The sequence below is a fragment of the Bos taurus genome, chromosome 3 (genome assembly GCF_002263795.3).
Source record: "Bos taurus isolate L1 Dominette 01449 registration number 42190680 breed Hereford chromosome 3, ARS-UCD2.0, whole genome shotgun sequence".
Taxonomy (NCBI): domain Eukaryota; kingdom Metazoa; phylum Chordata; class Mammalia; order Artiodactyla; family Bovidae; genus Bos; species Bos taurus.
This window is the reverse complement of record NC_037330.1, coordinates 13,000,307-13,024,947: the sequence shown is the minus strand read 5'-3', so window position 1 is coordinate 13,024,947 and position 24,641 is coordinate 13,000,307. Positions and strand designations below refer to the sequence as shown.

At 41.6% G+C, this 24,641-nt stretch overlaps 1 protein-coding gene and 1 long non-coding RNA gene across 2 annotated transcripts in view; one reads left to right on the top strand and one right to left on the bottom strand.

The window, feature by feature from the left end:
* Nucleotides 1-587: 587 nt before the first annotated feature.
* The window catches only part of LOC107132121 (uncharacterized), a 35,377-nt gene continuing 11,323 nt past the window's right edge, over nucleotides 588-24,641 (bottom strand). Inside the window, exons 2-3 of the long non-coding RNA XR_001495676.3 lie at nucleotides 9,071-9,200; nucleotides 588-6,964 (exon numbers count right to left, since the gene is read on the bottom strand). This is a non-coding gene — a long non-coding RNA (uncharacterized lncRNA). The remainder of the gene's footprint in view (nucleotides 6,965-9,070; nucleotides 9,201-24,641) is intronic.
* LOC100849046 (CD48 antigen) overlaps nucleotides 22,800-24,641 on the top strand; it is a 107,868-nt gene continuing 106,026 nt past the window's right edge. The window contains exon 1 of the mRNA XM_059884960.1: nucleotides 22,800-22,981. Within this exon, the coding sequence (XP_059740943.1) occupies nucleotides 22,927-22,981 (55 nt within the window). The 5' untranslated portion in view covers nucleotides 22,800-22,926. The remainder of the gene's footprint in view (nucleotides 22,982-24,641) is intronic.

Genomic DNA, 24,641 nt, shown 5'->3' with positions numbered 1-24,641 from the left:
TGGCAACCCACTCCAGTACTCTTGCCTGGAAAATCCCATAGACCGAGGAGCCTGGTAGGCTACAGTCCATGGGGTCACAAAGAGTCGGATACGACTGAGCGACTTCACTTCACTTCTAAGGGGCCCAGCCTGTAGCATATTTTCTTGAGGGTGGTTTGTAGACAAAGTTTTCACACAGTGTGGGGTGGAGGTGATGTCCTTCAGCAGGTCGTCTGAGGACACTGGGTCCCGAGATCCCTCTCAGGAGCAGAGGCAGAGAAAATAGAGGGCCAGGCTGAATTCCCAAGGGGATGCTTAAAGAGGAGCACCCCTCTCTCCTTGAAAGCTGAGAAGTGACCACAGGATGGTCAGGGGTCTTCTCTTTGAAGGTGCTTCCCTAAACAGGTTCACCAGTTGTCAGTCCCTGTCAGGATACAAGAATAGAACAGGACAGGGTGAAGAGACAGAGCAGAGGCCTTGAAGTCCCCACAGAAGAGCCGGGTTGGGGAGAGGTGGCTAAATCCCAGGACATGACATGTCCTAAATCCCAGGACATGACAACTCTGAGGGGTCTTAGAGGGGACATTCCCAGCCCCCTCCTGTCACAGAGCAAGAGATGCCCCAGGGGGTGAACCTGTCCTGGGTCACACAGGGCAGAGCCACACCTGGCACCAGGGCTGCGGGCTCCCAGCCCAGAGCTTCTCCCCTGCAGGAGCTCCCACCAGCTCCCCACCCTGTTTCTGACCTCCCCAGGGGCTTCTCTTCCAGCACTGCTGTCTCATCACCAGGATCTGAGAAGCTCCTGGAGGCTCATCCTCCAACTTGCCTATCCTGGGAAAAGGGAAGGAAAGAACTTAGAGGGGTTTAGCAGAACAGGGGCTTCTGGCCAGCTGAGGGTTAAACAACAGTCCAGCCAGACTCCCCACTTGCTGAAAAGGAGGGAACCAGGGAGAGAGGCGGCTCGGTCCTCAGGCTTCAGGGAGACCCACCCAGGTGCTGACAGTGAGCACCAGCTGCGGTGAAGTTTAAAGAAGACTTAGAGAAGAAAGGCAAAGCGCTCAGATCTACAAAGATGCTAATCTTTAAAGAGGAAGAAAAAAAAGGTACTAGAGGAAGGTGTGGTAGTAAACAAGATTGAGTTTAACATGTATTTAAATAATATAAAACTAGAATCGTTCATATGTGTTAACACAAAATTTTATTGACTGTTCTTACCCTAATACCACATTGTGCAACCCACAGGAACCTCTGAACTCATGCATCAGATCCGGCCTCCATTTCTTTGTGTGTGGAGCCCATAAGGCAAACGGCTTTCTTACCTCCCTCCTTGCCAACAGACACAGAGACACTCCAGATTCTAGTGACTTCTCTGCTAATGCAACAAAATAGCTTCAACTACCTGGTAAATGGTACTCTCATTGCAGCCTTGTCACCACCATAAGGCCATTTTGCTTTTTCTGTTCATCCCAGAGCTCTAAACAAAATGCACATTCACAAATTACAAGACAGTGCTTTTTTCTCCTTTTGTATACCAAAGACATCAGAATCCAAGGAGCGCTCCTAGAAGTCAGCCATTCCTCTCCCTGGCTCTACACAATTCCCTCCCTTCCCAGGAGGCCAGGCCACTCACTAAGGAGGAGGCTGTTATATCCCAGGGTCAAAGAGGCCCAGTAGAGATGGGGGTCCCCTGAGCAGGGCCTCAGTGCAGGCTGCCTATGTTGGGGATTTTCTCCCCGGGACTTGGAAGCGACGAACCTGAAAGAAGGACACTCGGACAGTCTCTTGCAAGGACTGACAAGTTTATTTCTGCAGTCAAGCCTTTTTATAGAAGTAGGAACAAAGAGCTTAGAGTATACAGCCAGCAGAGCGCTGTATACTCTAATCAGTAAAAATATTTCAAGGACAGCGCACTCTAAGTGACCCATGAGCTTATCCCATAACCTGTTTTCTCAAGTAACATCCTTAATATTTGTTATTAAATCTTGGCGCCGGGCATAATCAAAGGCAGGAGATGTTTTTCTGCTTGGGTACATCAAGCCAGGGTATTTCTGGCCCTTCGCCATTTTCCCAAGGACTTCCTCCAACCGGCTATTTTGTACTGGGCTTCCCAACAGCCTGCCACCTGTGCAGCTACCGAGAAATCATCAGAATGGACAGAGGCAAGAGAAAAGTAAAAGCTCGAGCTCTAGGGGCATTTTACATGATTCTTCCAGGGTGGAGCTAGCAAATCAGTTCTTATTTGACCTCTGGCCAACAAATTTATTCCAAGGAGACAGCCTCACCACTGAAGAGAAAAGCCTTTCATCTCATCTCCAGTACCTACAGTGTGAACTCAGTAAATAATTATAGAATAAATGTGGAAATAGCCATGGTCTATGATTTGTCTGGTATTATGTTAGATACGCCTCATTCCCTGCAGTTATGACTACCTTGGTGTTTCCATACATCCCACCCTTATATCCACCTACTTACTATGCTTCGCTGTTTTCTTAGGTTAACAGCTCTGCCTCAGGCAGACCTGACCACCAGTGTCAACCTGTGGTCAGGCACTGAAGTCAAGCTTTACAGAAAGCCTGAACTAGGCTTGGGTTCTCTCTCAGCCGCAATCAATGAGCCAGTTTCCTTTCTGACCTTTCATAAACTTCAACTTGTTGATTGCTTACATAAGACGGTATGAGCAAAGCAATTTCTTATTCAGAGTGTGATCTCTTCACATCCCCAGTGCAAATATTGGCATTTAACTTTTTCTGGGAATCAGTATTATGACCCTATAGCCTCCAGGTTTGGCAATATTTACTAATATTATATGGCTTTACATGCATCATTTCAATTAATCTGTAATACATTGACTTGAACCCTCAGAATAACTGTATTATCTAAGAATTACACATAGTTTATGAATAAGCATCCCAGATGTCCAGAGGATTAAATAACTTGTCCACCTTACACGTTCATGCTGCTAAGTCACTTCAGTCATGTCCAACTCTTTTCAACCCCGTGGACTATAGCCTGCCAGGCTCCCCTGTCCATGGGATTCTCCAGGCAAGAATTCTGGAGGGGTTGCCATGCCCTTCTCCAGGGGCATCTTCCTGACCCAGGGATTGAACTTGCATATCTTTTGTCTCCTGCATTGGCAAGTGGGTTCTTTACCACTAGTGCTACCTGGGAAGCCCTGGCAAGATGTTCACAAGCTGTCAGCACCAGCTTAAACATGGACATGCCCAGGAAGGGAAGGAGAGTGTTGATTCTGAGAAACTCAAGTCAGGACTGTGAGAAGCCTGAGAAGAAAGAAGATATGGGGAGGATACTGCAACCCGGAAGGATAAGGGATAGGATAAGGGGAAGACGGAGTACATGCTCTGAGCATGTACTCTTTTTCATGACCACTGCGCCCAAGATAACCACACTGGGCTAGGTTATAGGGAGGAAAAAGCAGCTCTAGGAGCAGGCTCACAGGAGGATGATCTTTGAATATCTGTTTCTCTTTCCCTCATCCTTTAGACCTATTTACTATTAAAAATATTTTTAATTAAAAAGAACAAAATTTCATAAAATAATACCAGGATAACAGGTGGTTTCAATGGATCATTAAAGGGGGAGTATATAAACACTGAACAACTTTAGCTTTAAGAAGAGAAAAGAATATAATTCAACACACATGTTAAAGTGTAAAGTATAGAAAATGGTGGGGGTAAAAGCCTTCAAAATTCTCTTTTCCATAAAAGCACTGAGAAAACCTGTTATTTTTATTTGTTGGTATTTATATTTTTTAGTATGTAAGGTAAGGAACCTCTGGGATTACAATCAGATAAGAAAAAACAAAAGCATCTCATGAAAGAGATATAATTACAGCTGATACAAAAATAAGAAATGTAGCTCTTGATACAGACAAATTATTGTATTAAAAACACAAATTGCTGTTCTAGGGGTGGAGATAGGGAAGACATTTAATAGCTTCTTTTCAGTGTACCATGAGGATGAATTTTGAAAAGACAAAAGTGATTTATGAATCTATGGAAATATCACTAGGGAAGAAAAACTAGCAATAAATTTTGTAAGTTTAACTGGAAAATATCTAACTTGGAAAAAAATCTTGGTTTCAAATAAGGAAAACCTGTTAACATTAGAGTACTTTTCAGAACTCTGAAAATTAACCAATGGCTTGCAGCACCCCAAGGGGAATATATTAAAGAAAAACAGCTTAGTCTCAGTAAGAACAGAGAGCTTTGTGGTGTTTTAACTTGCCTCAGTCCCACCCTTTACTCTGTACCTCCCTTGTAGTTTTGAAAAATAACAGCTTGAATTCATGGTAAAACTAGCAGTCTAGCAGCCACTTGAAAGAGCAGAACAGGGCTGGAGCTCTTTTTAAAGGTTCTTGTGCAAAGAACTGTCATTATTGGCCTCTTTGGTGGCTCCCTGGAGGAGCCCATTTCCACCGATGTCCGTATTTCACCTAATTCAGTGCTCTCCTTTTACCTGGAGGTGGGTATTTATTGAAAGTGATACTGAGCAGGGCCCCATGCAGCTTCTGGGCACAAAGCCCTTCTGTGTCTCCTTTTCTTTGATTACAAGAAACAGCCTTCATTCAGCTTCCATGACCTTCCTGAGATTCCAGCAGTTGTTTATTAGAGAAAGAAAAGGATGTGAGACCAGGAGGAAACAAAACAGTAAGATAAACAATAGTGTAGCCTTGGGACAAGGTCCTAGTTCCCCATCTACAGATACACACAAAAATATTGTCTGACATTTTACAAATTTATTTTTAATTGAGAGATAATTGCTTTACACTGTTGTATTGGTTTTTGCCATACAACAATGTGAATCAGTCATAAGTACACATATGTCCCCTCCCTCCTAAACCTGCCTCCCACTTCCACCCCATCCCACTCCTCTCGGTTGTCACAAAGCACCCAATTGAGCTCCCTGTGTTATACAGCAAATTCCCACTATCTATTTTACATAATATTTTTTAGCTGTTTTGCAGATACTGAAACCCCCTCCAGATGGGAAAATTTAATGATTAATGACGTTATGCTGCCCACAAGCATGTAGACCCCAGTTGGAACCTGAAGGTTGATAATGGAGACTCCTACTTACCTCACCACCAATTCGTCTGAAGAAAGTCCAAGAGCTGATCACATGCTCTTTGAACCATTACTATAAAACTTCTCGCTGTCCTGTCCAAGTTGGGACACATAGTTTTTAGAGGCAAGAGTATGCTATATACCCCTTTTCCTGGCAAAGAAATAAAGCTATCCTCTTCCATTAAAAGAAGTCCCTTGCATGTACAGGCCTAAGCTCTCGTTTCTTCCTGATGTTGAGAATCTGCACAAGCACGCTTTCCTGGTTGACATGCTGTGTGTATTGTTACACACTGATGCTGGAAACAGTAATGCTATCCTGACTCCATGATGAGATGCTATGTTTTTCTGAACTTTGCCCTCTGTATTTTTCCCTAATTTTAATCTGTATTTTTCCTTGTAATAAACTGTAATCTTGGGGCTTCCTTGGTGGCTCAGATGGTAAAGAATCTGCCTGCAATGCAGGAGACCTGGGTTTGATCCCTGGGTTGAGAAGATCCCCTGGAGAAGGGAATGGCTTCTCACTCCAGTATTTTTGCCTGGAAAGTTCCATGGACAGAGGAGGCTGGTGAGCTATAGTCTATGGGGTTGCAAAGAGCCAGACACAACTGAGCAACTAACCCAACACTTGAATATAATAGACTTCAGTGAGTCTGTGAGTCCTGAGTCCTGCTGATGAAAAAAAATCAGTCTAAGAAAGAAATAGATTTTTTTTTTATTTCATAGAAGTATAGTTGATTCACAATGATATGCCAATTTCTGCTGTATAGAAATGTATATATTCTTTTTCATATTCTTTTCCATTATGGTTTATCACAGGATATTGAATACAGTTCCCTGTGTAGAAAATTTTATTCAAGCCAAATTGAGAGTTATAACCTGGGAACAGTTTCTCATAAAGCTCCAAGAACTGTACTGCCCATTAGACATCAAAACACAGTTACACGGGCTTCTGAGACAGAGGGCTGTGCATTAAATGATATCAATTGATATCATTGCAGATACCAATCTTCAAAATCCAGATCTTTAAGTACAAAGTGATGGGTCATTGGGACCATTTATAGATCAAGAAGCAATGTTTCTTTTAAGGAGTTTTCTTGTTGGCACTAAGAGAATGTTGTTCTTAAAGATTGAAAAGGTATTTCTGCCCATGGGAAGGTTTCGCCAATGCACAATGCAAATACACAATACATGGAAGAGGAGACATGGCCAAAGGGTAGAGAACATTTTTTAAGTTTACATTTTTTGTCTTGCCATAAAATATGAAATTTTCACAGTCCTTGTAACAAAGGAGTTCTGTGACCACCACAACTAAAAATGTTTTTTAGAAAGGGAAAAAAGGAGTTCATGAGTCGTTCTAACAAAGCTATCAAAACTTGAGGGTGGCTGGACTTGCAGTTAGTGCCAGATGTGTAAGTGTTCTTGTGTGGACAGTGCCTCCTAACCTAACAGTGAGCCTGCCTCTCACAGTTGGTGCCGGAAGAGGGACTCCATGCAACAGTTTTGCTCACTGGAAAGACTGAGAAAACTAAGAATGGTTTGAGAAAACTAAGAATGAGAGGCCAAGGACGAGAAATCTTTGATTCCTATATGTCCTCAATGTCACCAGTAGTATGGAATTACAGCTGTGCTGCAATCCAGTTATTAGAGGTTGAAGTTGTCAATTAAATTTAGAAATGATGGATCCAACTCCTGAAGAGCTGGTTTATTGAATGCATGAGAAAATTCAAAGTAGCAAGAAAAAGGCTAGATATTCAATCCATTGGTAATTGTTATCTGTAATAGCTAAAATAAAAATTATAGAGAATGCTAGGGTGTATCCTGGTGCTGGGCCAATGTTGAATTCCAAACACTTCAAGCCACAACTGCTAGCCTCAGGATTGCGATCCAAAAGAGAAATTATGCTGAAACAACAGATAATGAACAGAATTAGAGTAATTTACAAGTGAATGTGAAACTGAATGAGAAGAGTCAAGGGAACATCCTAGGAGGGTGGGAAATCTTTAAATGGTTTTTAAGAAGTGAGATGAATAAAGCAGATTTTAATAGTGTAAAAAATGTCAATGCAGCTCTCTTGGAAGTTAGATGGACTAATGGGAACCCCTGCTGGTCCCACAACAGTTAAGGAGCTCCAAAAATCTGCTTTATTCACTCTAGTTTTGAGAAATTTAAAAATCTAGAAAACAAAGTTGAGAATGAGAAATTTGACCTCAAAGCACCTGGGGCAATGATCCTACTGTCTATTCAAGAGAAGAACTGACCAAAGGAGACCCAGGGGCATATGGTTGGTAACATGGTCAGGGAGTAGAGAAATGCTATTTCTGAAACTCTGACTGGGATTCCCATTAACTGTCATTCCAAAACCGATTGACAAAATCCTAATAGGGGCTACAGTTCAATTGGGGGATATAGTAATATAACAGGTGATGAGATTATGGTGACAGTTTGGATGAAAATTAGAATGTTTGAATATATACAATGAAAAAATGTTTTGACTCTTTTGCTTTGATATATTATGGGGGTGAATATCATGTCTAAGTTGGAAATGATTCCCCTATGAATACTGTAAAATAGATGAGATATGTACATATACCATTCAGTCAATATTGATAGAACATGCTAAGTGAGAAACAATAAGATTGCCTGGGTCCACAAATCATTCATTTGAAATGGCATAGACTATCTGGTGGGCTAAAAGAGATTAGTACTTTAATACTCAATTGGTATCTAGCTGGTGACACCTTAAAAAAATGTACAAAGTGAAAGTTGTGAGTTGGGTTTTATTTGGGGCCAAATGAGGACTATAGCCAGGGAGATAGTATCTCACATAGGTTTGAGAAACTGCTCCAAAGATGGGGGTAGGGAGACGGGTGGGGAAGGGAGAAATCAGTATATATGTGATTTTGGTGAAGGGGTAGTACATGCAATCAAACACATATTTCTTTGTAAAAGGTCTCTGCTATCATTAGGAGCAATCATCACCTTAAAGGAATTTAGTGCTTTACTAGATATGAGGAAATACAAGAATTAGGCTCATAAAATCAGCTCCTGAAAATATCTAACTATATGAAGATTTGTTCTGCCAGTTTTTCCCAGAGCACAGAGTGCCTCATTTTTACTCTTCACTCTGAAATACCTTCAGTAGATGTTGAAAGTCATCAGCTACAGCAGCACATGATTTAATTCTTATAGAGGTAGATGGCAAATGCCAATTTGTAGCTGACACTGTAGTGATAACACAAACAAATTTTCTGTACAGTAGCCCCATGTTGAGGAAAGAGTAGGGGCTTAAGGAAATAGTCAGTGAATAATACATAAAAGTCACTGCTGGCTGGTAGGATTTTGGACCAGAAATTTGAGAGGCAACTATTTGGGAGACAACAAGCTTGCTATTGGATGCTAGTTAAAATTGCTCTTATGACTGAAAATTGTAAAATTATACTGAAATACTCAAAATGTCTTGAGCAATATCAGAAATATTCTAACAGAGAGGACAATGCCAAGAAGAGTTCCAAAATAAAATGGAAATGATTTATAGATGAATATGCTACTAGAGGAGAGAATGGAGAATTCATAAGTAGGTGTAGTCTTTCCCCCACGGCCTAACTTTGGAAACACCTGGGAATTGCTAAATCCTATGGCCACTTGGGCCACTTGACAAGTGGCTTATGAGCAACTATTGACCAACAAAAATCTGCTTGCTTTATGAATGGCAGTTCCACGATGAATAGCTGACATCTTGCTTGGAAAGACAACAGCTTGATTGAAGGAAATAAAAATAAAATGGTTCAAGTTTGACTTTTTATTGATTCAAGGGAAGTGGCTAGTGGTCTAGCCATTTAATCAAGTAGAAGTATAACGGAAAACTGTTCTAATATGATATCTGTATGGAATGTGGCCCCACAGGAATGACTATGGGAATATAAGGAACGAATTTTGAAGCACATCAAAAGAACCCCTTTCCAGTAAGAGTGACTGAAACTGACAAGTATATTTCTTGGTTCACTCACCTGAGGTAGCCACCTGGGTCCACGGAATTAGTGAATATGGGGGGAATTGAAGCAATGCAGAAATGACCTGAAACTAGGCATATTCTCTCATACCGTCCGGGGTACAAAATGCCAACAAGAACTTTTCCATCTACAAACAAGAAGGATATTCCTCAGGGAGCAGGCTCTTATTTTTCAGTTTGTACCTACCACTATATAGAGGTATGCTGTAACACAGGTGTATTAGTCTGCTAAGGCTACCATAACAAGATACTGCAGAATGTCATTTAAACAATAGGAATTTTGTCACAGTATTAGAAGCTGAAAGTCCAAGATCAAAGTGTTGGCAGGTTTGGCTTTTCCTGAGACCTCTATTCTTAGTTTTCAGAAGGCCACCTTCTTTCAATGTCTTCACGTGGTCTTTCTCCTGCACATGCACACATCATTACTGTCCCTGCCTGTTCTTATAAGGATGCCAATCATATTGTATCAGGACCCCACTTTTATGACCTCATTTAACCTTAAATTTGGAGAAGGCAATGGCACCCCACTCCAGTACTGTTGCCTGGAAAATCCCATGGATGGAGGAGCCTGGTAGGCTGCAGTCCATGGGGTCGATAAGAGTTGGACACAACTGAATGACTTCACTCTCATTTTCCACTTTCACGCATTGGAGAAGGAAATGGCAACCCACTCCAGTGTTCTTGCCTAGAGAATCCCAGGGACAGGAGAGCCTGGTGGGCTGCCATCTATGGGGTCACACAGAGTCGAACACGACTGAAGCGACTTAGAAGCAGCAGTGGCAGTAGCAGTAACCTTAAATTACCTCTTTAAAGGCTGTGTCTCCAAAGACAATCACACTGGGGTGGCTTCAACATATGAATTTTGGGAAGACATAGTTCAGTCCATAACAACTGGCATTGTAATATTATAATATTGATATTGATGGTGAAATATATTGACAATTTGAGTTAAAGCTTTCTCAGGATAATTCAGATGGAAAGTCATGAGGAAGAATTGTATTTATCTAAGTATTAGCTAATTTCCATGCTAAAACATTCTGCACAAATTTATCATAGGACATAAATAGTGATAGATCAAGGGAGAAATGAGCAAATAAATTGGAATAAAAATGTGTTCTCACCTACTTGGCAATCCTAGATTGATCCAACTCACCTCCACCTCTGTACTCAAGTTGCCTGGAAGAATCATCAACCTTCCTTGACAAAGTCATTATGAATTAACACTATCGACTGACCCAACTTAGCAGCAGCAGCAGCAGCCTCAACCAATCTTTAACACCACTCAGCACTCAGCTATGTGCTTAGTAGCTATTTAAAGATAATGTGCATTAGTAACAGCTAACATTAAAGCTCAACATTCAGAAAACGAAGATCATGGCATCCAGTCCCATTACTTCATGGGAAATAGATGGGGAAACAGTGGAAACAGTGTCAGATTTTATTTTGGGGGGCTCCAAAATCACTGCAGATGGTGACTGCAGCCATGAAATTAAAAGACACTTACTCCTTGGGAGGAAAGTTATGACCAATGTAGATAGCATATTCAAAAGCAGAGACATTACTTTGCCAGCAAAGGTCCGTCTAGTCAAGGCTATGGTTTTTCCTGTGGTCATGTATGGATGTGAGAGTTGGACTATAAAGAAAGCTGAGTGCTGAAGAATTGATGCTTTTGAACTGTGGTGTTGGAGAAAACTCTTGAGAGTCCCTCAGACTGCAAGGAGATCCAACCAGTCCATTCTGAAGGAGATCAGCCCTGGGTGTTCTTTGGAAGGAATGATGCTAAAGCTGAAACTCCAGTACTTTGGCCATCTCATGCGAAGAGTTGATTCATTGGAAAAGACTCTGATGCTGGGAGGGATTGGGGGCAGGAGGAGAAGGGGATGCCAGAGGATGAAATGGCTGGATGGCCTCACTGACTCGATGGATATGAGTCTGAGTGAACTCCGGGAGTTGGTGATGGACAGGGAGGCCTGGCGTGCTGCGATTCATGGGGTTGCAAAGAGTCGGACACGACTGAGCGACTGAACTGAACTTAACTGAACCGAACATTTATTGAGTGCTTGCCATGTGCCATGTATTGTCCTAATTAGTCTACATGCTTTAGATTCATTGAATCCTCAAAAACACACTGTGAGATAGCTATCATTATCCTCATTTCACAGATTAGTAAAAGGAGACATAGAAAGACTAAATCATATAATCAAGTCCACACAGCTGGGAAGTATCAGAACCAAGATTCAAATCCAAGTAATTGAGTTCCACAGCTCATCTTTATTTTTTAACACACTACTAACTTTTTTTCATTATACTACTAACTTTTTTTCATATCCTTCCAATCCTCCATTCTACCTTGCCACTCTTGGGTAATGAAAGAGCCTCCTGTTTATCAGGAAACACAGATAGAAGTCAGAAAGTGATGCCTTGCACTTCTGAGGTTGTCCAGTGGTTAAGAGTCCACCTACTAATGCAGGGGACATGGGTTCAACCCCTGGTCAGGGAAGATCCCATATGCCTTGGGGTAACTAATCCCACGTGCCACAACTACTGAGCCCCCACTCTAAAGCCCACGAGCAGCAACTACTGAAGCCCATGTGCCCTAGAGCCCACGCTCTGCAATAAGAGACACTACGACAAGGAGAAGCCCCCTTACAGCAAGCAGAGAGAAGCCCCTGCTCACCACAACTAGAGAAAGCCCATTCGGAGCAACAAAGACAGTCCAGACAAAAATGAACAAAAGCATTTAAAAAGTGAGGCCTTCTGCAACCATGTGTTTGAAACAACAAAGGATGAAACTGTTCTGTTGGCTTAGAATTTGAAAGAGCTATGATTGATCTCTCTGGTGAGTGATAGAAGGACCAGATGAGGCGCTACTTCTCAAAACTTCAACCCAGAAGTTTCGGTTACCATGTTTTATACTCTTATAAATAACTTTCCCCCCAAATTTTAAACACAATAAAATACTTTCTTTGGGAAAAAGAAAAAGTGATGCCTTCAAATCCCTATCACTTAAATTTTAACTGACCCACATTTATTTACACCTGTTCTCTTCTGCCCCCACAAATGACACTGAGCTCCTAGAATCTAAAGTTGATACTTTCACCTGTGTTTTAAGCCCCTTCTTCTTGCCCCTTTTCAGGAACTTTACTGTCTAATGTACTTCCTCTTTCTATGGCATGCTTCACTGATGCCTCTAACTCCTTTCCAGTAGTCCTTAAACATTCTCTGCTACTGCTGCTAAGTCGCTTCAGTCGTGTCCAACTCTTTGCGACCCCATAGACGGCAGCCCACCAGGCTCCCCCGTCCCTGGGATTCTCCAGGCAAGGACACTGGAGTGGGCTGCCATTTCCTTCTCCAATGCATGAAAGTGAAAAGTTAAAGTGAAGTCGCTCAGTCGTGTCCGACCCTTCAAAACCCCATGGACTGCAGCCTACCAGGCTCCTCTATCGATGGGATTTTCCAGGCAAGAGCACTGGAGTGGGGTGCCTTTGCCTTGTCTGTACTCAGTACACTTTTAAACACTCCCTTGAATTTGCACCTCTAACTATTGTCCTGTTTCTCCCTCTCCCACATGATAGCAACTTCTACAGTTCCTCCAAGGGACTCACTCCTCAGCATCCCTTCACCCTGACTCCTTTGAGCATCACGAGATAACCAGCAACTGTTCCAACATTTGACACTGTTGACTCTTCTTTCCTAATAGAAGTCAGAAAGTCTTTCCTAAAGTCTCTTTTCCTTTGGTTTCCTTGATATCATACACCCTAGGCCTCCTCATACCCCTCTACCATCCCCCTTAGGCTCCTTTGTTGGCTGCTCTTCCTCTATCTCAATGCTTTCTACAATATCAGTGCTCCCAGTGTTTTTGTCACAGTTCAGTTCAGTCACTCAGTCGTGTCCGACTCTTTGTGACCCCATAAATCGCAGCACGCCAGGCCTCCCTGTCAATCACCAACCCCTGGAGTTCACTCAGACTCACGACCACCGAGTCAGTGATGCCATCCAACCATCTCATCCTCTATTGTCCCCTTCTCCTCCTGCCCCCAATCCCTCCCAGCATCAGAGTCTTCCAATGAGTCAACTCTTCGCATGAGGTGGCCAAACTACTGGAGTTTCAGCTTTAGCATCATTCCTTCCAAAGAAACCCCAGGGCTGATCTCCTTCAGAATGGACTAGTTGGATCTCCTTGCAGTCCAAGGGACTCTCAAGAGTTTTCTCCAACACCACAGTTCAAAAGCACCAATTCTTTGGTGCTCAGCTTGCTTCACAATCCAATTCTCACATCCATACATGACCACTGGAAAAACCATAGCCTTGACTAGACAGACCAGACCTTTGTTGGCAAAGTAGTGTCTCTGCTTTTCAATATGCTATCTAGGTTGGTCATAACTTTCCTTCCAAGGAGTAAGTGTCTTTTAATTTCATGGCTGCAGTCACCATCTGCAGTAATTTTGAAGCCCCCAAAAAATAAAGTCTGACACTGTTTCCCCATCTATTTCCCATGAGGTGATGGGACCAGATGCCATGATCTTTGTTTTCTGAGTTTTGAGCTTTAAGCCAATTTTTTCACTCTCCTCTTTCACTCTCATCAAGAGGCCTTATAGTTCTTCTTCACTTTCTGCCATAAGGGTAGTGTCATCTGCATATCTGAGGTTATTGATATTTCTCCCGGCAGTTTTGATTCCAGCTCATGCTTCTTGCAGCCCAGTGTTTCTCATGATGTACTCTGCATAGAAGTTAAACAAGCAGGGTGACAATACACAGCCTTGACGCACTCCTTTTCCTATTTGGAACCAGTCTGTTGTTCCATGTCCAGTTCTAACTGTTGCTTCCTGACCTGCATATAGGTTTCTCAAGAGGCAGGTCAGATGGTCTAGTATTCCCATCTCTTGAAGAATTTTCCACAGTTTCTTGTGATCCACACAGTCAAAGGCTTTGGCATAGTCAATAAAGCAAAAATAAATGTTTTTCTGGAACTCTCTTGCTTTTTCGATGATCCAGCAGATGTTGGCAATTTGATCTCTGGGTCCTCTGAGATCAAATGTTCCTCTGAGATCAATCCTCTGAGTTCCTTTTCTAAAACCAGCTTGAATATCTGGAAGTTCATGGTTCACATATTGCTGAAGCCTGGCTTGAAGAATTTTGAGCATTACTTTACTAGCATGTGAGATGAGTGCAATTGTGTGGTAGTTTGAGCATTCTTTGGCATTGCCTTTCTTTGGGATTGGAGTGAAAACTGATCTTTTCCAGTCCTGTGGCCACTGCTGAGTTTTCCAAATTTGCTGGCATATTGAGTGCAGCACTTTCACAGCATCATCTTTCAGGATTTGGAATAGCTCAACTGGAATTCCATCACCTCCATTAGCTTTGTTCGTAGTGATGCTTTCTAAGGCCCACTTGACTTCACATTCCAGGATGTCTGGCTCTAGGTGAGTGATCATACTATTGTGATTATCTTGGTCAATTGTTTTTGTCAGAGACTCCCTTTAATGCATTTTCACTCTCTCTAGGATAGCTACTCTATGGGCTCCAAATAGCATTCACATGCTGCTACTGTCCAAGTTTATATCTCCACCCTACACCCTCTGCTTAGCATCAGACCCTGCATCCAACTCTCTGCTAGGCATCTCCACTAGGGGTCATTTACAACATGGTCAATGCCCCATTCATTGTCTTCAATCTCCAAACCAATGTTAGGTTCCTACTCTCAGTCAATGACCTATTCCAGAAACCTGGGCCTTTGCCTTGACTTTTTCCTCTCCTACTCCCTAGGGTAGTTGACCCAGTGCTTATAAGATGTCAATTCCTATGCTAAGCACCTCACATGCAGTAATTTCATTTTATTGTCATAACCTTCAGAGGTAAGAAAACAATAATTAAATATTCACTGTTTCTAATCCTTATTGTTAAGGAAACTGAAGAAGCGTTCTCCAAGTCATCATACTTTTTTCTCAGCTTCTTACCACACCCCCACCTTATTTTGATTGTCTGGAACAGTGCCCCATCCTCATGCCTCTCTCTGGCTTCACACCAGAGGACATGCTCCTTGTATATCCTCTAGAGCTCTCTTGCCACTCCATTAATATATTGCAACTTATCAAGTTCCTTTTTTTACAACATACAGCTTGATGGGAAAGGGATGAATCATTTTTTCCCATAGGAAATGAAAGCAGAAGCTATTACTACATCTGTAATCTGGCAATAAATGTGTTTTGTTTCATGGGAAAGACTGGAGTAATTTTGTCTAGTTTACCTGGGCCCATGGATAATATTGCAAGGTTATCTGTTATTGTACGATATTTTCTCTCTCCTTTTTTTCTGTTACCATCATTATCCCCATATAAACAAAGCAGCCTCCTATTTGCCTAAATTACTAATTCAAAAAGAACAAAAGTGTATCTCAGATCTCACTCACTTTAAATTTCCCCAGCTTGGCCAGAAAGCTCAACCTATAGCAGTTAGACTTCCAGAGATTAGAGGAAACTAACTTTACTAAAACCTTAGCCTCTGAAAAGAAACATACACACATGCATGCACATACACACACCCACACATACATACACCCACACATACACACACCTGCACATACACACACCCGCACATACACACACCCACACATACACACAAACACGTGTACAGCCCTGCCAGTGTGTGAGTTATAACTAAGTCTACTCCAACAATATGCAGATTGTAGTTCAAAGGAGGATTCTAAGGATCTGAGAACATTTTCTTCCAGATGAGTAGGAGAGCAGGGTTGTCTCTCTGAACTGTGCAGTTACTGATCTGAGCTAATCTCCTTTCCCTATAGGGTAATGTAACATTGGTTCCTCCCTGTGTCTTCCCCCCTAATAGCCTTTGAATTTGAACTACAGCAACAGATCTCTGGTTCTCCAGCCTGGATCATTTACCCTGAAGTTTAGACTTACCAGCCTTTATAATAATGTAAGCCAATTCCTTAACATAAATCTCTCTATATACAGTCTTTTGATTCTATTTCTCTGGAGTATCCTGACTAATATACACAACATCTTTTTCTGTCTTTCTACTTTTCCCTTATCTATATCAAGCCAGGCAGAGAACTGTGATTACAGAGTGACCAGAGCACTTCAGTCCTGCGTCCATTTGCCTGTTCCTAAATTTAGCTGAGATGTCCTTTGACCGTGCTCTGCCGTCTTCCTGTTCCTCCTCTACCCTGTGTCTATGTTGAAAAGCTTCATGCACTTTTTAATCACCCTATTATCCATACAAGGACTTTGGTTTTTCCTGACTGACAATTTTCCTGAGATCCTCTCTTACAACTATCTTTTCTTTCTATCTTTTCTCTCATTCTCACTCTCTCAGTGAATATTATGTTTTTCTTGTTGTCACAGGGATCCACTTACTTCAGTCATTCTGCTCCAGTGGAACTCTGGCCAGTGTATGAAAATAAAAGTTCCAGAACTGGACCCAACAGGGTGGAGCAATGTGGGGAAGGAACCATGGAGTGATGATTGGACAGAGTGCCTTATCCCTCCAGCCCCTACTGAGGTTCTTGGGACAACAATAATGGTAACAAAAATATTAATGCTGCTCATCAGAGCTTATTTTCCTTTTATAATGTTTTTAAAATGCTATTTTAAAAAGTAAAATGAGTAGGGGTAGTAGTGAAAGCAGAAAAAGATCAACAAATATGGACAAGTATCTACCCAAAAGTCATGGTCCATAAATAGAAAGACTGTTCATTTGCCACACAGACAAAAGCAGATGGGAAAGGCTTACAAACACTAGAGGTGCAAACTCTCTGAAAAGGCATTGAACATGTGGTCTGGAAGGGAAACTGAATGGTTCCATGATACAGAAGAGAAGATCTGATCTGGGTGGATGAGACCTGATGAGTTCCATAAATCTGTCTATTGATGGCATTCTCATCTACCACATACCCATCCAGGGTGAAATGGGGAGACCCAGGTGCCTCTGCCACCTCAACTCCCTCTGCCTCTCACAATGTTCCCTTCAGCTTCCACATTCACTGTCTTCTGAGGTACAGACCAGAGTCTGGGTCCTGGATGGCTCTCCTACAGAACTCATCAGTCTGTAAAACACCTGCTTTCCTTATTTCTTTTCTAAAAAGTGAACAGATGAAGCTTGTATGAAGGACCTTCTCTCTTCTTTTAACTTCCCTTTCATACCTGATCCTGTCCATAAATGCTAGTTGCGCCTACCAGCATCCTTAGTTTCAGCATTATTGCTCCCTCAATAGACTACAGGCAATTTGAGGGCAGAGGTGTTTGCTCTCTGTTCCATCACCTATATAACTAAGTCAAGAGTTGTTTCCTCACAGCTGTTCATTAATTTTTGTTGGAAGATATAAAACATTTGCTCAAAATAATTTGTTCCTTCCCTGATCTCTGGGCTGCTTTTGGAGCCCACTCAAGCACACAGATCCCTTAAAGTTGAATGTTATTGTCCCTGCAGATGATCTGCTCAGAGCTGCCCACTGAGTTCTGCTGAAGAAAAGCTTCCTGGGTGTCCTATGAATGGACTTGCTCAGTTTGCATCCAGCCACAGGAATTAAGTTGTTTTGCATCTAAGCTGTTCTGCTGATCATATCTCATTTTATCTGCCATTGTGCTCATCTACCATAGGGATTCCATCCTGCTGTTGTAGTGAGAAGGAAGTAGAAGTTACCTTAGATGCCTTCATACAACAGAAAACAAAAGAAAAATAGATTATAAATCTCATAAAAATTGATGATTCTGACAAAGTTTCCAGGAGTTTAATCATTCAGGGAATATCCATATATCCCCTCAAAGTTAAAAGCAATTTTGTCTTACCTTATGCCCTGTCATAAGGAAAGAGACACCACGATTTCTAAGTCTTTTTGTATTTGTAGGTAAATGCATCATAACTGGGTATAATATGTTTTAACATTTGTTGAACTTGGGACAAGATGCATACAGCATATATCTATGTATGATTAAATTTTAAATAAGATACATTTGATTCTCCCACATTGAAATATTGTCTTGTGAGCATAATTGAGTGAATAAATTCTAACAAATTACTCCTGAATCTGTAATCTGGAAGTTAGTGTTCATCCAATAGAACCACAATTCCTTAGAAACTGGAAACTTTCCTGGAAGGGAAAGGAGGCCTGTGACCAACACTGGGCTGACATGGGCTTCCTACCTGTTTCATCTAATGAAAAAGAGTTTCCTGAAGCTGATTTTTCAACTAAGGGAACAACCATCAGGTAGGCTGTTAACAGAAATAAGAAACATTAGCAAAAAATGTAGTGCCTGTGACTGAAGGCATTCCACAGTATGGCTTTGGAGACATAGAATTGACAGAGATTAAAGAAAGTCTGTAGTACCTAGCATTATAGACCATACCTGGGTTTAAAGCTGCAAATGCCTCTTTCTCTGTGAAGTCAATGTCTGAAAGGATTTTCACAGATGTTTGGTAATGTTGACAGTCAGAAAGACTTGCCTATTAGGTTTCTGACCACATATCGCTCAAGAGGAAGAAGAGGCCTCTACACATGTGTTGAGATTAGAGAGATTTACTTAGTAAGATGATGAAAGTGATGAGGGCATTGCTCACTAGACCATGGCATAGCAGGAGAATTTATAATAAGATCTTACAGACCAGACGAGGCCTGGACTTCACCAGATGGACCACCAGATTATTGTTCTTGATGGAGCAATTTGAGGAGGAAGAAGAGATGGTAGCAATATTATAAAATATTGGGTTGGATGGGAGGCGGACGATATCAGTTCAGCTGGAGACCAATGGAAGTATGTTGAACCTCTAAAGCTAGATTTCTACAAAGCAACCTTCCATGTAGTGGAAGAAAGAGCTCCCACCTCTAACCACAGAAGAGGCCTCAGACCAAATTTGTAAGAAGCATTGACATATACAGTATCCACTAATTAATTTTTGTGTTTGTGGGATGAAGGAGAGAAGTTGTCATAGGAATGACACCTGCCCTTAGTACCTAGAAGCCCTAATATATATGGTGTAGATTTGTGTAACCAAAGTACTGCCTGGATCCTGGGAGGCAAAAAAATCCTACTGACTTGTTTCACCTAAATCAGGAGAGGGTATTGTGCTTCAGACTGCACCAGAAGCAAACTCCACCTTGGGAGTCCAGAGATTAAGATAAAGAAATGAGGGGAGTCAGAGTGATGAGTAGTTTTAGATCTACAGTTAAGACACCTTGTAGGCAAACTACTCTGCTCTTCTTGTAAGAGAAAGCACACCCACCAAAGAACCACTCTCTTCTAGTGAGCAGGAGCATGATACCAGGCTGGTTCCTGACTCTGAACAGGCAGGATGAGTGGCATAAGATCTTCTCTAAACCTGAATGCTGCCAGATTCGATCAAACAACAGTTGCATATTTCCCAGTTTGAACCAAGCATTCTACTGATGCAGTGGGACTTGTACCTGGGTTGGATAGGGAAAGCCATATTTGATTAATTCATGTACTCAAGAAAAGGGCCAGAGACATAAAAGACCAAAAAGTTACAGAATTATTGAAAGTGTTCCCACAGAAGAGTTCTTCTCTAACCATTATAAAAAGCAGAGAGTGTGATATTACACAGGACAGAGGAGCCCAGTTCCACAAGTAAATACTGTGATTTGTTTTTTCTTTCTCAACTTGTAGGAGAAAATTTGCAAGGGGCTACAAATATTTTTCTAAGAAGTTGTAATTAGATGGAGAAAATCTTATTCACCAAAATTTCAAGGATTTAGAAAGGCATCTTGAAGACATGAGACAGGCAATCGGAGTGAAAAGACTGGTCACCTCACTTTAAGGGAAGAGTCACTTGTCAGGAGAACTTGACTTTGAAAGGAAATAGACAGCGAGGGGAGTGTCAACAAAATGGTAGAGGCTATGCAGTGTAATTCCTTGTATGACAACCTCCGGAAGTTCAGTGAAGTTATTAGTCCAATAAGATGGTTGGTTCAACTGGATCATTTCAGTGGAATGCAAAAAGGGAGGATCTGAAATATCTGGAGGGATTTAGCAATGGAGAAAGCCCCAGGAAGGGACTATGAGGATGTAGAGGTCAAATATAGGTCAAATATATGAGGATATAGAGGTCAAATGAAGACCAAGCAGGGCTTTTGACCATTCTAGGATATACAAGTGAGTTTCAGAGCATGTTTAATAAGTTGTCAAATGAGTTATGCAAGCGTGAATTCCAAGAGGTGCCTGAACAGACAAATTTTTTATCTTTGAGTTATTCAGTGACAAGTGACGGGGTGTCATTAATTGGTAGAACATGTGGGGTTTTTATGTTGGGTAGAAAATAAAAAAAAAAAAAAAGTATCTTTCTATTCAGGCTGGATGAGTCTGTAATACCATAAGTCAACCAAGCCTTTGGCAGGAACTGAGCTGATTTCTTCCTCTTCTCAGACATTTCTACTGCTATCAGGAGTAACTCCAGATAAAGACCCTCATTGTGAGCCAAGTATGGGAACTGAATCAACAACTTCCCAGAACATCCTAAACAATCACTTTTCTGTCTCTCTCTTCACCCAGATCTTATGACTCTGATTAACAAGCGTCTCCCTTGGCCTTTTCTTCCTCATTAGAATTTCACATGGTCCAGAATAAAACTCAATTTCCCTTTCAGACGCTATGTCATAGAACTTATCTTTATAGGCTCAATCAACTTTCTACACATCTCTAGCTCTGAATACTCTTTACAAACCTAGTCTTGGTTTGGTAGTTTGGATGAGGGGGTGAAGGGTGACTTAGTTGAAAGAGTATTTTGCCTAGACAAACCCCAATTTGTAAAAGTCAATAAGTTAACTTGTAAAAAGAAGCTCAAATTCACCAGTTATCAGGGAAATGAAAAGTGAAAAAGATACCGATTTTCATATATCAAATTGATAATCAAGCTAATAATGGCCAATATTGGCAAGGCTATGGAAAAATGGGAACTCTCATACACTGCTTGTGGGAATGTAAACATGCACAGTGTTTTGGGGAAGCACATTTTGATTTTGAAATTCTACTTCTAGGGAACTATCTTAACAGGAGTAAAGCCATATAAATGCTCAAAGAATCATGTTTAAGGGTGTTATGGCTGAAACTCCTAGTTGCCTACCTACTCTCTATCCTTTCTATCTATATATTTGGTGGTAGTGACGTGCTTAACTAAAAATGGACATTTCTCAGAACTCTTAATAATACAGGGCAAGGCAATGAGATACAAGCAGAAGTCATTGGGTGGGACTTGAGAAAAAGCCTCTTACCCATCCCTTCTTCTCTTTTTTGCAATGTCCAGAACTTGTACATGATGGTTAGGGCTCCAGCAGCCATCCTGTGACCTCAGGAATGGAAGTGAGTGAAGTGAAGTCATTCAGTCATGTCCGACTTTTTGCGACCCCATGGACTGTAGCTATCAGGCTCCTCCATCCGTGGGATTTTCCAGGCAAGAGTGCTGGAGTGGATTGCCATTTCCTTCTCCAGGGGATCCTCCCCACCCAGGAATCGAACCCAGGTCTCCTGCATTGCAGACGGATGCTTTACCATCTGAGCCACCAGGGAAGCCCCCAAGAATGGAAACCACACATCAATGAACAGAAAAATATAAGGACTCTGGGAACTTGGTGCTTCATAGAATTACCATGGCTTGGTTTGCATTGATTCTTATAGAGTTTATCTGAAAACAAGAGAAAAACAAGATTGCAATTTATTTAGGCCATCATGATTATATCTCTTACTAGCAGCTGAATGTATTTCTGACAGACCAAAGTTTGCTGTAACACTGCTTTAAAATAGGGGGAATGATGTAAACAGTAGAAATGGCTCTGGCTCCCACTTTCCTGAGATTTTCTAGATTAAATTCCAGTCTTAGTACATGAAATCCTGACATTGAACCCCCTTTTTTTCTTAAAACAACTTGATCTTGGCCCCGCTTCAGCACATTACTCTTAAACTGCTAGAGAAGCAAACTTGTAATGTAAATATTTTTAAATTTTTGGAAAACAGAAGACACAAAATAAACAAGATTCAGTAACTATATAAACTGTATGTGTGCTGTACTTACTAAGTCATTTTAGTCGTGTCCGACTCTTTGAAACGCTATGGACTGTAGCCTGCCAGGCTCCTCTGTCCATGGGATTCTCCAGGCAAGAATACTGGAATGGGTTCCATACTGTCCTCCAAGGGATCTTCTCAACCCAGGGATCAAACCCACGTCTGTTATGTCTCCTGCATTGGCAGGCGGGTTCTTTACTACTAGTGCCATGTGGGAAACCCATATAAACTGTATATAAAACCTCAAATTATATCAACCAAAACTGAGAATTGGCAGAAAGAGAGGAAACATAGTCAGTTTTCATTGAATATGGGAAAGGAAATAGCATTCTATGCATAGCATTTATGATAAGAGGAAAAACAGGTTCAAATTCATTTTTATTTATTTATAGAAAACTACTAGCAAAACTGAAAATAGGATGGTTATCATCAAAACCATTAAAAGGTAGAGAAGGCAAAGAAATAGAGTCTATATGAGTAGTCTACAAACTTTTTATGGCAGGGTTGTGAAAGACAAAAGATTTTAAGCAGGCAGTACCACTATGTATGCTTATTAAATGTGAATTGCATTTTTAAAGTCATACACTAGGAGTTAAAATCTATTTTAAAATCTCTAAAAATATGAGATATCCATATCCATGAAATAAACAGTATTTTAATAGTTGCAGTTCAAGATGGCTCATACAACCTTAGCTTATACTTCAAGACTCAATATGGAGGAGGAGCCAAGATGGCGGAGGAGTAGGACGGGGAGAACACTTCCCCCCCCACAAATTCATCAAAAGAGCATTTAAACGTCGAGTAAATTCCACAAAACAACTTCTGAATGCCGGCAGAGGACATCAGGCACCCAGAAAAGCAACCCAACTCTTCGAAAGGAGGTAGGAAAAAATATAAAAGACAAAAAAAAAAGAGACAAAAGAGGGAGGGATGGAGTTCCGTCCCGGGAAGGGAGTCTTAAAAAGAGAGAAGTTTCCAAACACCAGGAAACCTTCTCACTGCCGAATCTGTGCCGAGCTTTGGAAGCACAGAGGGCAACATAACAGGGAGAAAAAATAAACAATTAAAACTCACAGATTGCGAGCCCTACGGTAACTCCCCCAGCAGATAAGCAGCGCAGACGCCTGCATACGCCATTAGCAAGCAGGGGCTGGGCAGGGAGGCGCGGGCGCGGGCTGCATCGCTCAGAGTAAGAATCTGGCCTGAATACCCTGAGCGCTATCTGAGCGAAATAATTTGGGCTAGCAAACCAGACTGTGGGATATCTACCACGCGAAAAGCCAGCCCCAACCTAAGACACCACCAGGCCCGCGCACGGAACAAAGGACTGAATAGAGATAGTCAGCTGCGGACCTTCCCCCTCCGGTAACAGGCAGCCAGAGCCGGAAGGGGACAATCGCAGCCCCAGAGAGACATTATCTATAAAACTGTAAGCAGGCTTCTTTGCTAGCTAAAACTGCTTGGGGGTCTGGACGGTCAACATCTGCCTGAGAAGGTGCGTCGGTTTTACACCCAGATAACTGAGTGGCGGGGAGATGATAAGTCGCAGCATTGGCATTCACCAAACACCTCATCACCTGAGCTGCTCGGACCTGGGAAGAGCACAAAATGCAGGCCCAACAGAGTCTGCGCCTTTGAGGACTACCCAAGTGCCTGAACCTGAGCGGCTTGGACCTGGGAGGTACATGCAGCCCAGGGCCGGCCTCGGATTGTTCTCGGTGGAACAACCTAGAGCCCGAGCAGTGTGGGCAGGGAGGCTACACGCGCCGTGAGTGGGGGCAGACCCAGTGTGGCTGAGGCACTGCGAGCGCACGCCAGTGTTATTTGTTTGCAGCATCCCTCCCTCCCTCCCCACAGCGCGACTGAACAAGTGAGCCTAAAAAAAAAAAAAAGTTTCCCCCACCGTCCACTTTGTGTCAGGGCGGAAGCCAGACACTGAAGAGACCAGCAAACAGAAGAAGTTATAACAGAGGGAAACGCCTTGGAAGCTACAGGCAATAGATTAAAACCCCGTGGTTACTACGGACTACATAGGAAGGGGCCTATAGATCTTGAGAAATATAAGTCGGACCAAGGAACTAGCCAAAAATGAACTGAACCCACCATACAACAAAACCAGAGAAAGTCCTAGATATATTTTTACTATTTTTACTATCATTCTTTCTTTCTTTCTTCTTTTTTAATTAAAAAAAATTTTTTTAAGTCCTCTATTGTTCCTTTAATTTTCACTTTTATAACCTATTACTTTGCAAAAAAAAAAAAAAAAAGACCCTATTTTTTTCTTCTTCAGCAAACTTCATATATATATATTTTATAATTTTTTGACCTTGTTTTTTTTCTTCTTCTTCTTCTTTTCTTTAACATTGTATTTTTGAAATTCCAAACTCTACTCTAGTTTTTTAATTTTAGCTTTTTGGTATATGTTATCAATTTTGTACCTACAGTTTTTTTTATAATTTCTGTGACTTTTTTTTTTTCTGTTTCATTCTCTTCTTCTTTTATATAACATTGTATATCTGAAATTCCAAACTCTACTCTAGA